The 13051-nt window shown below is 47.2% G+C and overlaps 1 protein-coding gene and 1 long non-coding RNA gene across 6 annotated transcripts in view; one reads left to right on the top strand and one right to left on the bottom strand.

Moving 5' to 3' along the window:
• DNAH6 (dynein axonemal heavy chain 6) overlaps nt 1-13051 on the top strand; it is a 149713-nt gene that overhangs the window by 104051 nt on the left and 32611 nt on the right. For all 4 annotated transcript variants that reach the window (XM_072951557.1, XM_072951556.1, XM_072951558.1 and 1 more), the window contains 6 exons: nt 71-138; nt 689-869; nt 4095-4274; nt 6329-6562; nt 9289-9424; nt 12861-13027. In XM_072951557.1, the coding sequence (XP_072807658.1) occupies nt 71-138; nt 689-869; nt 4095-4274; nt 6329-6562; nt 9289-9424; nt 12861-13027 (966 nt within the window). The remainder of the gene's footprint in view (nt 1-70; nt 139-688; nt 870-4094; nt 4275-6328; nt 6563-9288; nt 9425-12860; nt 13028-13051) is intronic.
• Nucleotides 6077-13051, bottom strand: part of LOC107033477 (uncharacterized) — a 93307-nt gene continuing 86332 nt past the window's right edge. For both annotated transcript variants that reach the window (XR_012065218.1, XR_012065219.1), the window contains one exon: nt 6077-6778. This is a non-coding gene — a long non-coding RNA (uncharacterized lncRNA). The remainder of the gene's footprint in view (nt 6779-13051) is intronic.

Here is a 13051-nt window from a genome sequence, read left to right as displayed (position 1 = left end):
TCCAACAGGGAAAGCACTTGTTTTATCAGTCTGACCCGAAGCGTTTTTATGTACCCTGTGCCTCTCCTAGGTGTGCATCAAAGTCACCATCATCAATTTCACGGTGACCAAATCAGGTCTGGAAGACCAGTTGTTAAGGTAAAAAATGGTGGGGGGGCAAATATTTTTGTTTAGAAATTTTGACTGAGAAAAAGATTAGCTCGCAAATAGAGGGATGGGAGACATGAGTTCGCGTGTTTAGACAGGTGAAGCCAGAGGTAAGGCCCCTTCTTAGATTCAATCAAGAACCGTTCACGGAGGTGGTGGGATTTCAGAGTCTCCCACATCAGTCGGAAAAGAATGTTTCAGGCACCATTTGCAGGTTGACAGAAGCTGTCGTTAGAGACGGAAATTGAATGATTAGAGAGCGCAAGCACTGAGCAGGCTTTCCTACGAGAAGACGAGCAGAAGCTGCGGGAGCTGGGGGCAGGGTGCAGGGCCCTGAAATACCAGGTAAAGAGTCAGAACTCACATGTAGTGCAGTGAGTAGCCACTGTCTAAACCCAGCGAAGGAGGCACCTTGTGCACTGGGGTTTGGCTGGTAGCATTAGTATTCAGAACAGGAACAATTAGAAACGTGGAAAAATAAAATACAAGCCACCTTAGGGCCCCAGCAGAGACCCAGCTTAGGTCTTCGCTTTGGCATTAGCGATGTGGTGCGGCTTGAAAAGCCTGAGCTGGAAGAGCAGAGGATCAAGCTCATTGTGAGGATCAACACCGATAAAAACCAGCTGAAAGCTATCGAAGAGAAGATCCTCAAAATGCTCTTCACATCTGAGGGAAATGTTCTGGACAATGAAGAACTCATTGACACACTCCAGGACTCAAAGGTGAGTGAAACACTTTTATTATTTATACAAAGTGTGTTAATTCGGAAGTTATCTACAGCCTTGGGGGTCCTGAAGAGTCTTTAAAGAATGGGAGCCACCCTTGGGCTGCCTGGGGCACACACACGGGCAAGCCTGGCCGGCAGGCTCCCCACCAAGCAGGGGAAGACACGTGAGCTGTAGGGACCACTCCTCTTGTCCTGCCTGCCTTTTGGAAACAAAGCCTGTAACGTAAAGAACTGGGACACGATTTAAGCCGAAAGGAACAACACAGTTACATGCTCATTAATGTCACCCCCTCCAGGAAGCCTCCCTGGTCTTCCCAGCGGGAATTACTCACCTCCTCCTTGGAACACCTGTAGCACCGTACCTGCCTCTCTAATGCAGCACTTGTCACTGTCTGCCTTACGTCAGGGCCCTCCAATTACATGCCTTTTCTTTTCTGGTAGGTTTTTAAGTTCTGCACAACAGGAATCTATTTTATAAATCATGTGAGTTCTTGGCTTTCACCTCTGCCAGCTTAGCAACCCATTTTCCTGGGTCTGCTAAGTCACGACCACTCTGCTGTCTGCTTTCCACCTCTCAGATTTCCTCTTCCATTCCTCCCATCTTTGTGGATTGGCAGTTTTTTAAATCACTTTGCAATAACTCTACCGTGGTTCCAGCAGTGGGTAAAGGTAGACACATGTGTTCTGACCACCGTCTTTAGCTGTAAACTGTTTCCATTTGCAAGGTGTTGCCTTGAAGACACCCTTTCTGGCAAGTACAGACAGGACTGCATTTCCTGCCTGTGGTCTGTGCTCCCTTAAACCCCCTGGGCCCTCATTTAAACACAGGACTCACTCCTCTCCCACTGCTGAAGCCTCCAGTCGCCGGGCACAGTGTCTGTAAGTAGCTACTAAACTCAGCGGACGTGTACATTCTTCTCACATGCTCTGGCAAAGAGAAGAAAACGGGCCACTTCGCTTTCTCTTTAGCCCTGGGTTCTGGCGTGCTCACCCAGGAAAGAACTGTTTGGGAGTGAATCTGCAGGATCCAACTGCTCCCATGACAGCTTCCTTTCTTCTGCTCAGATAAAAGCTTTAGTTGAGTCCAGTATTGTTTCTCACCCAACTCTACCGCTTCTTGGCCCCTCAGGTTCCTAACAGGTCAATACCAGGAGAGTCTGAGCCTTGCCTTCCTGGACGCAGCCTCTGCACTGTCCCTCCCTCCCCTCTCCCGGGGGCCGGGGTGGACAGTCTGGCTTAGCCACTAGCCACGGTGGCTGCTGAGCCCCTGAAATGTGGCGAGTCTGAATGGAGACGTGCTGTTAGTGTAAAATACCCACCAGATTTCCAAGATTTAGTCCCCTCAAAATGTAAAACTATCTGAGTAACTTTTGTATCGATTATATATTGGTGTCTATCAAGATACATCAGGTTATACTGGGTTAAGTAAGATATGTTGTTAATTTAATGTTACTTGTTTCTTTTTGCTTTTCATAAACTTAGAAAAGTTAGAATTGTATCTGAGGCTCACATTATATTTCCACTGGGCAGTGTGGCTCTGGACAGAAACCCAGTTGTCCCCTGCAGTCCTCCCCTCGGTAGAGCAAATACTGGCCTCTGGTCCCGGAGTGATTTTTCAGGGCCCGTGGCCTGGACCCTGTGACTTCCTAGAGGGAGAGCATCTCCCAGCCTAGGGGTACCCACACCTGAGAGAGAGGAGCGGGGTGGTGGGGAACAGGGACAGGCAGCAGTGGAGAAAGACAGGCTGAGGGAGACAGAAAGGGAATCTTGGAAAGCCCACTGGCCAGAGGCGCCCCAGAGCCACAAATCCAAAGTACAGGAAACCAGAACAGCAAGAGATCTCGTCAGCGTCTCCAGCTTACTTACGTTTACCACCTTCCACAAACGACGGCTTCCAGCCCCGGGTTCCCTGTGTCCACACCCGGGATGCTGGGAAGAGGGAGAGGCATTCTCTTCTTTGTTATTCCAGAGCGGGACGTGGTGCCACGTCCTTCCAGCCTCTCCCCACCCCCCACTTCCTTGGGGGCAGTTTCATGGGGGTCCCTTCTCTCGTCATAACTCTTCATTACGTGAACCTGGGGACTGCTCACCAGGAAGTCGGGGAGCGACTGGAAGTGCGTGTTGGTGTTTCCTTCGGGGTAACCCAGCTCCCAGGCTCAGACAAGCACTGCTCCGCTGCCTCCCGGGCCCCCTGAGTTGCCTCTTTCCATTTGCCCATCCCTGACTCCATGAGGAAAGGAGGGCAGCTCAGTCCAAAGGTCACTGAGTCCTGAGACTCAGTCATCTGCCCCCCCCTTTTTTAATTTTTCAGTTTTATTAGGTAGAGTTGTTACAATTCAGCTGCACATATACAATATATTGCATATAAATACATATACACAATATACTGCACATATTTTTAAATTTATATGTACTGTTCATTGTTTCTTAGAACATTTACAGCTTTAGCTTTTTAAATTTACATAGTTATCAAAGGAATAAAGCCCACCACAAAATAAGAATTAATTCAAAGAGATACATACACCCCGCTATTAACAGCAGCATTATTTGTAATTGCCAAGATATGGAAGCATCCTCAGTGCACATCAATAGATGGATGGATGGATGGATAAAGAAGTTGCAGCATATATATGTAATGGAATACAACTCACCCATAAGAAAAAAGGATATTTTGCCTTTTGCATGGGGGCACCCTTATTACAATCACGAATTCATTGTATCTTTATTACTTTCCTAGACCTAACTGGGTATGTTCCAAAAATCCCACTATGTTTTTGGAGACAAGAGCCTTAAAACTGGTTTCATTTATTTATTTAATTGATTTACAATGTTGTGTTAATTTCTGGTGTCCAGACAGTGATTCATATATATGTATCTGAATATATATGTATTCCTTTTCCTGTGCCCCCTTATTATAGGCCATCACAGAGTAGGACCCTGTGCCACACAGTAGGACCCTGTTCATTTCTTTTATACACAGTAGTTAGCATCTGCAAATCCCGAACTCCCAATTTCTCCCTCCCCTCTCACTTTCCCCTCTGGTAACCATAAATTTGTTTTCTGTGAAAACGACATGCTTTAGAAATGAAAGGAAGAATAAACAGACTCTACAGGGATCTTCCGGGAACGCAGCTTTGCACATCGGTGCACGGGGTCCTCCGCTCTGTCCCTTCACTCCTTCAGCGCCTTGCGGGGGTCTTGTTTTCTTCTGTTTCCTCAGATCACTTCCGGTGCCATTAAAATCAGGCTGAAGGAGGCAGAGTCCACGGAACAGATGATAAACGTTGCCCGTGAGAAGTACCGCCCGGTGGCCACTCAGGGCTCTGTGATGTACTTCGTGATCGCGAGCCTCTCGGAAATTGATCCCATGTACCAGTATTCGTTAAAATACTTCAAACAGGCAAGTGTCTTGGTGGTGGTGAAATGTATCTCCCTGACTCCCCCTTAAGCCCTGCCGAGCTACGTCCTGCCTCAGACAAATCGTGGTCTAGCTGTCGGGCAAAATCCCCCGGGAGTTTGGGTTCCGACTGGGGTTCAAGCAGGGCTTCTAAGACGGCTGCCTGGTGCGCCCAGAACACTGCACAGAGGAGGGCGAGAAAGCGTCCCTGCAAGTTCCATTTTCCTCCTGGCCTCCTCGGCTCACAGCTTGCTTGGCTTCTGTCTTACCTGCCTTTCTTTTTCTGAGCCCCAGCCCCGTGCTATTTGACTCCGCTCTCTCTCCAGCAAACCAGCTTCTTTTCCATCGTTAGAGATTTCTGAGCGCATCCCAGTCTCAGACAGCACTGACCTTAAGCAAATGGGTTTCTGTATTTCCCCCCAGAACCCTTCCTGCAGCTGGCTGTCCTCCCAGCCCCGGCTTTGGTTTAGAGGGATAGCGCGTGCCCGTCTCCTCTCCCGTGTCCCGTCCCCACCCCCACCGTGTAACGGGGAGACTGTTTCACTGTGGTCTCTCCGCTTGGCCTCACTTTCACGGTTGAATTTCACCTGACCTCTCCTGAGTAGGGTACGTTCACCCCTCAGCCTCCTTGTTGGCAGCGTTCTAACATCTCCCCAAAGCAAATTCAGTGTCACAAACCTTTGGCCAGCAATGTCAGTTTACCTGAAGACTTCCGGGGGAGGCGGTCTGAATCACTCACTGCACAGCAAAACCCCTCTGTTCGCCTACAGTTTCTCCCAGCCCGGGCCCCACATGGCCTCACGGGCTGTTTGCTGTCTGCCAGCTCCTGCTCCCTGGTCTGTGCAGAGCAATCAAGCTCACCCCGGCTCCTCTAGTCCTCCGTGCTGATGCCCTCACACAGCTCAGCAGACACCTGCTCCATATGCGCCACTGCCAGTAGAAAACGGTGGGAAATTGTAAACATACCCCCTTCCCCTGCAACACACCTCTATGTCCTGCTCTGCGCCCCTGTGCTCAGGCAGTGCTGGCTCTCAATCTGAAGCCAGGCCAGCCCAGGCCTCGTGGTTTTAGAACACTGCCCTGCCCACGTGGGTCTAAAATGGATTTTCACAGACGTTGCCCATCACACACAGTTCATGGCCCAAAGCCACAGCCAGGCTGTCCCTGTCCTGTCTCTAAAGCCACATCTCCTACCAGACTGGCCAACAGCCAGACGGACCCTTTCACATCCCCTGGACTCCTTGGATGCTTCCATGTTTATGATGCTCTCTGTTTAGAAGGCCCCCCCGCCACCGGCATCAGTGCCACCTTCTTTAGTGAACCCGGCTGCTGCGCTGCTACTGTCTGGGGCGGGATGTCCAAAACGGTCACTCACGTGTTTGTGCTGTTGACCGTGGCCTCCAGCGGCCTCTCCATGTGGCTTGGGCGCTCACAACATGGCACTTGGGTTCCAAGAGGGCAGCTCCAAAAGCCAGTGTTCTACAAAGCCAAGATGGCCTGGCTTTGCACTTGCGCTGGGGTCTCTTGGTCAAGCCGGTCCCTAAGACTAGCCCAGCTTTGGGAGGGCAGGACTTAGACTCCACCTCTCAAGGGGAGGGGTAGCAAACGGCTCCAGCAGTCTTTGATCCAGCACGTCTGAGCCGCCTCTTCCGCACCCCCGCCACGTCACCCCCACCTCCCCCACCGCGGTGCTCAAGCCCCACGGGACACTTCCTGTGGGCTTCAAGACTGAAGAGGTGGTTTCCATCCCACCATAAAAAACCTGTTGAAACACTCAAACACTTTTTATACACACTAGACCGAGCCTGGTTTTCCCTCAAGGTGTCTTGTTCAGTGCCCTTGACGTGGTTAGGGGTCCAGCAGCAAGAGGAGTTGCAGGAGAGAGTGGAAATGAAGAACTGAGAGAAATGGAGAGGCGTGTTGTCCAGACGCCCCTGGGCTCCCTTCCAACAGGAAGTGCTCACTGAGTCTGGGGGAGCTGGGGTGAGGAGCAGGGTTTTTTTTCCTCCAGAGAAACTGAGTTAAGTCAGAGATGCTGACAGAGTCCCCTTCCACAGCTGTTCAACACAACCATTGAAGCCTCTGCGAGGACAGACAACCTGCAGCAGCGCATGGAAGTACTGCTAGAGCAGACTCTCCTCGCCGCCTACGTCAACGTCTCGAGAGGACTTTTCGAACAACATAAACTCGTCTACAGCTTCATGCTCTGTGTTGAGATCATGCGTCAGCAAGGACGCTTAACGGATGCTGAGTGGAATTTCTTCCTCCGAGGTTCTGCAGGATTAGAAAAGGTACCTGTTCCACGTTCAGGCCGTGAGGGTTGCTAGGCAGAGCCCACGTGCACCTACCAGTGCTCCGCAGTGACTCGGGCGGCTGAAGGTGACACATTCGGCTGGTGGCCCACTGGGGAAGGGCCCCGGGGGTCGGGGACCCAGGCGACAACTTAGTTCTGTCTTGAGTAGCTGAGTAATGTTGGTAACAACCTCCTTATGCAGCGATGCCCACACCTGTAGGAAACAGATGTTGGGAGTAACCAGTGAGCTAGTAGATGTGAACATGTTTTGAAAAGTTGACCATCTTAAAACAGGAAGAGTTCAAAGCCAGTAAAAGCTGTAGCCCCCAGACCTGGCCATACCGACTGTGAAATCCTAACCCTCTCTTCCCCGGACGCATCCTTCGTTACAAAGCCCGGCGACGGCGAGAACTTCATTGCTGCCCTCTGTGATACTGCGGTACGAGTTCTGCTACAGCTTCCCTCTTCACGTTTATCCATTTGTCTGACTGGCCCCAGACTGGTCTAACTCATCCACGTACCACCAGCCTGGTGGCCCACAGAACGGAGGCACAGTCCTCCAGCTCTTGCCTGCAGGTCCGTCCAGCCCAGCTCTGCAGGTCTGGGCTCTGTCCTGTCGATCTCGAGCCCGGCCCTGGGCCCCTACAGACCGACCTGACACCTGCACCTGTTTGCCAGAATTTGAGCCTCGGTGTATCACTGGGACATTGGACTTTGTGCTTTTATTTGACTCTCAGCACCCTGTGCTTCCCGGACAAGCTAGTCAAGACCTCTCCACCAGGTGGTCCTTCTTCCCTGAACCCCCCCCACCTGCACACAGACATTTTCTGCTAACCCTGGCTTAACGCTGTCTTACCTCCACCATCACAGTTAACACCTACAGAGGGCCTGCTGTGTGCTTTACGCGTATCAGCTCATTCACTTCAGGACTCCTGCTGAGTGAGTTCCTAATTTTATCTCTAGTCTGCAGGTAAGTTGACTAGGCACAGAGAGATTAAGCCACGCATCGTGATCACGTTCTCAGCAGGGTGTGGAGCTGGGGTTCGGCCCTCGCAGTCGGTCTGTACGGCCCGCCCTCTCGCCCCTTCGCTCTACTGCGACCGTCAGTCGCTCAGCCGGGGCTTCTCGGTATTCTTGCTGACAACCTTGTTTATGGTTTTCTCAGCCAGAGGCTCCGAGGGGTTAAAGACCTTTCCAGTATCACCTAATAGCTAATAATGCATGAGAGTGAGATGCAGACCCAGGTCCGACTTTCCGAAGCTCCACGTCCATTCCAGTGCCACCTGCCACTTCTCATGAGCAAAGTATTTTGAAAAGAAATTTAAAATGGGGTTTTAACTATCACCAAGCTTGAAATGTAAGATTACTCAGAAATCATCTTCAGAAACTTCTCCAAAGTTGTCTTTGTTTTTTCAAATTAAACTTTCTTTTCCTCCACCATGAGGAGATTTGAATGAATCTTGACTGATTTTTTTTTTTAGAAATGTGTTTAGGACCTCTTATCTAGTTCCTATATTTAGTTACTCATTTTTTATATTAATAGATCAATAGAATCAATAAAATAAAGCCTTTAAAAAATACAGGATCACCTTAGTGGATGAAGAAAAAGTATCTGACAAACCCAATACCCTTTTGCCATAAAAGCACAAAACAAGCCAGAAACAGAGGAGAACTTCCTCAGCCGGATAAAGAGCACATACTGACACCACGTCAGTCTGACACCACGCCTGAGGGCAGGAGCCTGGACGCATTCCCCCGAAGGTCAGAAGCAAGACAAGGCTGTTCCACTTCTTCCCAACACTGCACTGGAAATTCTTGCCAGGTCAGTTAGACAAGAAAATGAAATAAAAGGCATCCAGGTGGGAAAGGAAGAAGTAGAACTGTCTCTCTGTGCAGACGACATGGTTTTGTATAGAAAACACTAAGGAACCCACTTGAAAAAAAAACTACTAGAATTAGTAAACGAGTTTAGCAAGGTTGCAGGGTACAGAATACAAGACTAATTTGGATTTCTACACACTTGCCATGAACAACATAAAAATGAAATTAACAACATAAGTCCATTTACAACGGCATCACAAAGAATAAAATACTCCACAGTAAATTTAACAAAAGAAGTTCACACTTTACACTCTGGACCACAATCACAGCTGCTCCTCTGCCCCTTTTAAAGCTGTTTACCCACATGCAGGCGCCTCATGGAATATTGCCAGATGGCACAGTGCTTCTCCCAGAAGTTTCTGAGCGTGTGTGAGATGATCAGACGCGCACGCGCCCAGCCCAGCTGGAACGAGGCTGCCGCTGGTTTTGCCACGGGGGGCTTTCCCTACCTCCTAGACGTGAGACCGTCTGGGTACTGGATTCGCAAACTAGTTCTCTAGAGAAAAAAATCGTTAATATAAGGATATTTGAGGGGCAGGGAGAGATGGGTGCGGCGTGTTGGAGAAGATGCTAGAAGTAGACTTTACAGATTTAGCTTTCACCCTTCACCAGATGAGCTGCTTTCTGCCCACGTCAGCACGAAGAGCTGTCATCACTGCCCTTCCACTCAGCGGCCTGCAGGCAGAGCTGACTCAGCATGACCTCTGTTTCACCACATCTTGTACTTGGCCTGGGTAAAGGGTTATTGTTAACATGCTGTTAGAGGTTTTTCACTTAGACAAGGTGAAAGCATATTTTGTGGCTGTCTTTGTGAATCAGCGTTCATTTTCTGTCTTCTGATAGGAACGCCCACCCAAGCCTGACTTCCCCTGGCTGCCTCCTGCCATGTGGTTCGCGTGCTGTGACTTAGAAGAATTATTTCCAGTTTTTACGGGACTTACAGACCATATAGTGCTACTTCCTATTTCCATACGCATAGGTAATATGTCAAGAAGGGCCCGCCACAGGGGATTTGTACATCAGCTTGTGAATCCTAACTTTAAGGTCTCCTTTAACCTCTCCTGCAATACCGATATTTTTCACAAGGAAATATCTTTACTATTAAGACGTTGTGAAATTTACTTGTTTTCCCAATGTCTTGAGTTGAGTGCTTGGCCCATGAATTTTCAATATTTCATGTTTACTACTATACGCATTTTAAGGCGATACACTGACCTCTAAGTATTGTTTTAGCTGCCTCCCATAGGGTTTTTAAAAAAAAAAAAACAACTTTTTACTGAAGGATAACAGACATAGGGAAAAGTGCACAGATCAAAACTGACAACCTGGTCATTAAAGTGACTATACTTGCGAGCCACCACCCAAATGAAGGGCCAGACCAGCGGCAGCATCACAGGATCCCCTCACACTCCTTCACGGGCCTCTTCCCCGGAAGTCGTGCCTCGTCTGAATTCTAACCTGCCGTGTGTTACTTTTCCCCCACAGGTTTTAACATGTAGCCCTTTCGATTCTAAAAGTACACTTTTCAGTTCAAAAGCATTTAGGATTTGGGGAGGACTATCTTTTAACTGTTTATAATTTAATTATATTGTAGAAATTATACTCATGGTTTGCATGAAATTGATTCTTTGTAATTTCTTTACATTTCAGTTTATGGACAATGTTCCCACGTGTGTCTTTTCTTGGATGCAGGATTCCATATGTGATCTTTAGTCCAAACCTATCCATTATAGTGTTTATTTTACTGTTTTTTTATGCTTTATCAGTTATTTTACTGTTTTTAGACCTAGCAGTCTCTAAGAGAGGTGTATTAAGGTATACCATTATGACTGGTAATCTCTCTTTGTAATTCTGGACTTTTCCCCATTATACCTTGTGGAACTGATGCTGTTAAGTATAAACAGGTTTAGGATTATCCTCCTCCTAGCAAACTGTTCCTTTTTTATTAATATTCCTCTTTACCCTCAACAGTGCTTTTTTTGCCTTAAAATATATTTTCTAGTGTTAATAGTATCACAGCAGGACTCTCGTCATGAGCTTCCCCTCTGTGTGTTTCTACGCTGTCTTCAACTCTTGTGTCACCATCATGTTCTGGTGTATCTTTAGTGGGGGTCTGTTGTTCTGAGCAATGTGAGTCTCTTTTTCACCAGGCAAGTTTTAATCTAATTATTATAAGGATGGTCTTTAATCTATTTCAGTGGCTCTCAACTGGGGAAGATTTTGTCCCGCAGGGGACATTCAGCAATGTCTGAAGGCATTTTTGGTGGCCACGACTGGGGTGGTGCTGTAAGCAACCAGCAGGTAGAAACCAGGCGTGTGGATCAGAGCAGCCTCACAACAGATGACCACTTGGCCCCACGTGGCAGCAGTGGCAAGGCTGAAGACCCCTTCTGTCATTGTATTTTGTAGGGAAGTTTTTTCTTGGCAGGCTTTTTCTTTGCTTCATTTTTACTTCTTGTTTCTTGCCTTCAGGTCAGTTAGTTGTCCACATTCTTTTTAAATTTCCCCTGTACTGATCTGAAGTTCCGTGTTCTATGTCTGTTTTTTAGTAATGACTCTTCTATTTCTCATATGAAAATCTATTTAACTGAGTACACCCAGTAAGTGTGGTGGTTCCAAGTCTGCATGGACCAGAATTTTTGGGATCCTAATACACTCATTTGATTTCTAAATAAAGACTAGAAGAAAATAAAATGCTCTTCCATAGATGAGTCAAATAAAAATTATGTTTCTATATTGTGGGCCAGTTAAACAAGACAGCTAGAGGTAGAGGAAGAATGCAGAAAAGAGCGTCACTCACAGGAGAAGCCGCGTGATGGCAGTCAGGACAGACCCAAAGCAGAAGGAGCCCCATGCAGCCTCATGAACAGGGAGGCAGAGAGAAGGGGAGGAGGGGAGGCTGAAAGGCTGGAAGAACAAGTCATCATGTTTGGACAAAAGGCACCATGTTAACCCTGCCAACTGGGACTAAAATTTCAGCAATTTAAGTTTCCTGCTTTTCATCTGCTAAATTTCAAGGTTTATTCTGGAAAAATCCTGCAGAATCGTGAAGGCTTGCACATCTGGTAGGATGCCTTGTGTTCTAAAAGTGAACTTTAACATCTTTGCACGTGAAGTTTAATGATTAATTTCAATGCCAGTCTTACCTTCAGAGGCTCCCTACTTGCCTCCATCTTTCATCTCTGATGGTTTCTAAGTGCTTCATGTCCTGTTAGCTGAGAGTTGTTATCATTTTAAATGATCCAGTCTTATTAGCCAAAGCCCTTGTGATGACACAATAATGAGAACCTGAGAAGTCCTTTTGGAATAAATGGTTCTCAGAATAATGCATCCTCTTTCACTAAAGAGCATGTGGTGTGCTGTGCCCTGCGGTCTCACCAGGTCACTGTCTACATTTCATGTAGAAATTAGAAGTCTTTCAGAGGTACGTACCGCGCCAGGGCCATGGTCTCAAGTGTCACTAAAGTTCTAACTGTCACCAGCTCTGTGGTTGGCCCCCCGAGGAGAGCCCCAGCAGCCCAGCGGGACAGAGTGGTTTTCCAGCCTGATCTGGAAGCCAGCCATTCTGCCTGATGTTCGGCCCCAGCAGCCTGTTTCCTCACTGGGGGACGTGCTGGCCGAGCTGGCTTGCTGAGCGTCTTAGGGCACACGGTGCCCCCGGACCTGCAGGAACGTCCTTGCTCATTCTTACTACAGGTTAGAACCACAGTAAGGGCCACCTACCTAGGATCCTACCCCTCATGCGAGATGTTCCATGGGGTGGGGGTGGGGAGGGCACTGTGTTCTGTTTATTATGGCCTAAAGTTGTATGTACGTAGACTTAGTCATATTATTACTTAACACTGTAAAAACTATAGATGCCAGAATTTTTAATTTGCTTCATGCGTCAGATGGTTGTGTTACTTCCTGCCACTATTATGCGTTTTCTGCCTTTTCTTCTGCCTCCAGCAGTGATGGTTTGATGCAATTTTATGCTTATTATCTGGCCCACATAGGTTTACTTGAATATGTTTTTACTATGGCATTTGTGTTTTAATTAATATAACCTGACCTACTTTGTCCCATTTAATTGTCTTTGCCTTGAAGTCTTAATGTAGCCGGTGTTACTCCTATCACTGAAGGTTTCTTTTTGCTCACATTTGATGGCTATACCTCTGTGCATCCTTTTATTTTTTAACTTCTCTGTCATGTTTTAGCTTTGCATATTGTAAGTGGTTTGAATTTGTTTCCTGATCTCATTTTAAATTCTTTACTTTTTAATTAGGTTGGGTAGGGGGAGATTAATACATTTACATTTGTGGTGATGTAAAACCCAGATAGTAAATGCAGAGATTTTTTAAATTACCTACCATATTTATTTAATTGCAAAGTCAAAACAAGTCTAACTAAACCATATTTTAAAATTATGTTTCCAGGATCGTTTGAGACTTATATTAACCCACAGGACCAGGACGCCTATTCGAAAACAGAGGATGATCATTTCGTGACAGAGGAAAGGCTGACCACAAGCAATAATTCTTGGCATCCAGAATTAAGTTCTTTCCAAAAGCTAATTCTTATTAAATGTTGTAAAGAAGAAAAGGTAGGATACTTTTTACTTAAAGAA

Source organism: Vicugna pacos, chromosome 28 (genome assembly GCF_048564905.1).
Source record: "Vicugna pacos chromosome 28, VicPac4, whole genome shotgun sequence".
Taxonomy (NCBI): Eukaryota; Metazoa; Chordata; class Mammalia; order Artiodactyla; family Camelidae; genus Vicugna; species Vicugna pacos.
This window is presented reverse-complemented; position numbering and strand designations above follow the sequence as displayed.